Source organism: Myotis davidii, unplaced genomic scaffold (assembly GCF_000327345.1).
Source record: "Myotis davidii unplaced genomic scaffold, ASM32734v1 scaffold842, whole genome shotgun sequence".
Lineage (NCBI taxonomy): Eukaryota > Metazoa > Chordata > Mammalia > Chiroptera > Vespertilionidae > Myotis > Myotis davidii.
Window position 1 is genome coordinate 651224 of NW_006293540.1, and position 4083 is coordinate 655306.

Consider the following 4083-nt stretch of genomic DNA (forward strand, 5'->3'; position numbering starts at 1 on the left):
CTCTCTCAGCGCTGAGGCTGGGCCCTCGTCCTGAGCACCAGCTGAGGGCAGTGGGTGAGCCGGCCCACCTGGCTACAGGGCCTTGGGCATGCGGCTTAACCTTTCCTCATCTGTACCAAGATGGGCCTCAGTTTCCCCATCCACCCCTGCCGTGGGTCACGGGGATCAGAGGAGTCAGCCAGTCCGTGGAGACCACTCAGAGGTGCCCAGTGTACAGTGGGTGCTGGGCAAGTGGCGTTGAAGAAAGAGACCGGCCGGGCCTGGTTCCCGCCCGGCTCCTGGCTGGCCCGCCGGTGACCTGCCCCTCTCGCCCCCTCCCTGCAGTTCATCTCGGACTCCATCATCGAGGTTCTGCAGAGCAAGCTCAGCGGGGACTTCGGGGCTGACGCCCAGGGCGCCATGAAGAAGGCCCTGGAGCTGTTCCGGAACGACATGGCTGCCAAGTACAAGGAGCTGGGGTTCCAGGGCTAAGCCCCCCGAAACCCCCACGCCCACCCCCACCCCCCTGGGCCCAGGCTGCAGGGCAGGGTGGGGACCGAATCTCACATAGTTGTGTAGAGTTTGCTTCTGCTGTCTGTTTTGTGTCTGAGTGGTGGGTGGGAGCGGGGTGGGCAAGGCGGCTTCGGGGCACGGCTCCCCATGGAGGAGCATCACCGTGGGAACAGGGAGAAGCCTGGCGTCGGCTCACTGGGGCCTGCAGAGTTTGGGTTGTATTTACCTCTCCTCTCACTTAAATCCCAACCCAATTCCTTCCAACCTCCAAACTGATCCATCCCTGCCTCCTCACCTTGCACCCCAAATCTAAGCTGTAAACAAAGCCCCAGCCATGGTCCCCCTCTGGCACATCACCCGGCCCCGAGACAGTCGGATGTCCCTTGACAAAGAGAAGGAGGTCTGGGCCGGGGTGGGACAGCCACACCCAGCCCCGGGGGGGCGTGGGGTGCCTGGGACAGCCGTGTGCCCTCTCAGCTGATGGAGGGACTCACCTGGTTTAATAAAAGACTCTGTTACACCACAGTCTCCGCCTGGAGTTTTCATCCCTCGAGCAGGTGAAGGGGCTCCCAGGGAGGCGGGTGGGAAGGCAGAAGTGGGACTCAGTGTGCGGAGCCCAGCGTGGGGGGAGGGGGAGGAGGGCCTGGGGAGGCGTGGAGGGCAGGGGAGGTGGGTCAGGGAACTGCTTCCCGTGGGCCCCTACCCAGTGACAGGGACAACGCTGGGCTCAGGGAATGGAGGGGGAGCCTCGTCTGGTGGGGAAAGGGGGCCGCTCAGCAGACCTTTGTCACTTGGGCTGCTCGGTGCCAGGAGCAGGGGCACAGACCCAGGGGAGATGGCAGGTCAGATCAACGGAAGCCACAGGCCAAGGACTCTGGCTTGTAAGTGGCAGCGCTGGGCTCAAGTGGTGGCCTGGGAGGCGGGGGGCCTCCAGCGAGGGAGACCGCTCGGCGGCCAGCCCGTGACAAGTGCTGACCTTCTGGCCACAGAGAAAGGACAGACACAGGGGAGCAGCTCACACACAGGAGCCAAGAGACAGAATCCATATCTACCAAGGCCAAGTGCTCGGGCGGAACCCGTGAGTCTGACTTCAGGGACCCAGAATAACACACTGGCAGGTGCCCGCGGCAGCCAGGAAGCCAGCTGGAGCGGAGGCCGCGGGCAGGGGCGTGGACAAGGGCCTGGTGGTCTGGGTCCCTCTGGGCGCTTAAGCCTTGAGGGCCTTGAATAGCATCCAAGATTCAAAGCACCAACTCTGGAGGCCCCATCAATTTCCAGGGGCTCCCGGGAAGCAACCCAGTGGCCCCGCCCTCGAGGTCCTTACCGGGGCTCAGCCCCCTGGAATGAGTCCGACCTCCCTGCCCCCAACCCCAGCCCGCACCAAGGGTCATGGCCGCTGAACAGGGCAGAGCTCATCCGCTCAATGCAGACCCCTCTCAGATCCTGGCAGACTCACTTGCCAGGCCCTATTGCAGCATCAGATGACAACATTAAAGGGCCCACCTCCCTCTGTCTGCGTCTGCATCTGCACCCGAGCCCGGCTTGGGACCTGGATGATCTTGGAGGAGGTGGGAGAGAGGGGAGGGGAGGGCATAGGAGAGGGTGCTTTCTGATCTTGGAGCCTGGAAAAAATTCCGTGCGTTTATAGTAACTCAATCGAACGCCCAGGCCCTGGGCACTTCTGCTCAGGCTACGTGTGCAGGATTTAAAACAGAGGAGGCTGGTTCCTGCCCCCAAACCACTGACAATCCAGTCGGGGAGACCATGTGCTCGATGACTGAACCGGGGCAGAATGCGATTAGGGATGCAGAGAAGTGCCCGCCATTTGTCATTCGTTCAGTGCTCATTCCACGGATATTTGTGGGTCACAGCCGGTGAAAACAGTCTCAGTTTATACTGTTGATGGGCACAAAATGCCTTTTTTTAAATAAGTCAACTGAATTTTGGTTTGGAATCCTCAGTGGGCTGGGTGGCAGATACTTCCTCTGTCTCGAGGCTTCTCCCCAGTTCCAAGCTTCCTTGGGATTTTGCTGATTCTAAGGCCTTGCAAGTTGTGGCACCTGAGGACGGGGGGGGGTTTCAATGAGTGGAGCAGGGGCAGGAGTCAGGGCCCAGGACAGCCATGTGACCTCTCCCCAGACTGTGAGGCTCGCTCTGTGACTGCCCACCCACTGTGAGCGCCGGCTCTGGGACTGCCCACCCCCTGTGAGCACCGGCTCTGGGACTGCCCGCCCCCTGTGAGCACCGGCTCTGGGACTGCCCGCCCCCTGTGAGCACCGGCTCTGGGACTGCCCGCCCCCTGTGAGCACCGGCTCTGGGACTGCCCGCCCCCTGTGAGCACCGGCTCTGGGACTGCCCGCCCCCTGTGAGCACCGGCTCTGGGACTGCCCGCCCCCTGTGAGCACCGGCTCTGGGACTGCCCGCCCCCTGTGAGCACCGGCTCTGGGACTGCCCGCCCCCTGTGAGCACCGGCTCTGGGACTGCCCGCCCCCTGTGAGCACCGGCTCTGGGACTGCCCGCCCCCTGTGAGCACCGGCTCTGGGACTGCCCGCCCCCTGTGAGCACCGGCTCTGGGACTGCCCGCCCCCTGTGAGCACCGGCTCTGGGACTGCCCGCCCCCTGTGAGCACCGGCTCTGGGACTGCCCGCCCCCTGTGAGCACCGGCTCTGGGACTGCCCGCCCCCTGTGAGCACCGGCTCTGGGACTGCCCGCCCCCTGTGAGCACCGGCTCTGGGACTGCCCGCCCCCTGTGAGCACCGGCTCTGGGACTGCCCGCCCCCTGTGAGCACCGGCTCTGGGACTGCCCGCCCCCTGTGAGCACCGGCTCTGGGACTGCCCGCCCCCTGTGAGCACCGGCTCTGGGACTGCCCGCCCCCTGTGAGCACCGGCTCTGGGACTGCCCGCCCCCTGTGAGCACGGCTCTGGGACTGCCCACCCCCTGTGAGCACGGCTCTGGGACTATGCCCACGGACTGTGAGCACCCGCTCTGGGACTGCCCACTCATTGTGATCACCGGCTCTGTTACTGCCCACCCACTGTGTGAGGCCTGCTCTGTGACTGCCCACCCAATGTGAGCACCAGCTCTGTGACTGCCCACCCCCTGTGAGCACCAGCTCTAGGACTATGTCCACCCGCTGTGAGCACCGGCTCTGGGACTGTGTCCACAGACTGTGGCTCTCCGGGCGAAGCCGGATGGAGACGTGGGAGAGGACACGAGAGGCCTGGTGTGGGGCGTCAGCTGTGAGGAGTGCGCGTGACGAGCCGCGGGAGCTTGGCTTGGCCTTGGCGGGCAGCGCTCGGGGTGTCAGGTGAGAACAGAGCGCTCCACGGGCTTCCTGAGGCACAGCAGGAACTGGCACGCGCTTGTCGTTTTATCAATAATTTTAATGGCATCTCTGTGTGTCTCATTGTTCTCTCTCTCTCTCTCTCTCTCTCTCTCTCTCTCTCTCAAATCAATGAAAATATATTTTTAAAAAAGTGAATTATACACTGGCTGCTATGAGGTTGGGCTAAAGAATAAAATCAAGTACTCACAACTGGGAAAACACACTCAACCCTGGGGTGTTTAAAACACACAGAGATCCTTCTGAC

The 4083-nt window shown here is 62.9% G+C and overlaps 1 protein-coding gene across 1 annotated transcript in view; it reads left to right on the forward strand.

Moving 5' to 3' along the window:
* MB (myoglobin) overlaps window positions 1-1017 on the forward strand; it is a 13608-nt gene extending 12591 nt beyond the window's left edge. Inside the window, exon 4 of the mRNA XM_015566206.1 lies at window positions 325-1017. Within this exon, the coding sequence (XP_015421692.1) occupies window positions 325-471 (147 nt within the window). The 3' untranslated portion in view covers window positions 472-1017. The remainder of the gene's footprint in view (window positions 1-324) is intronic.
* The last annotated feature ends 3066 nt before the right edge of the window (window positions 1018-4083 follow it).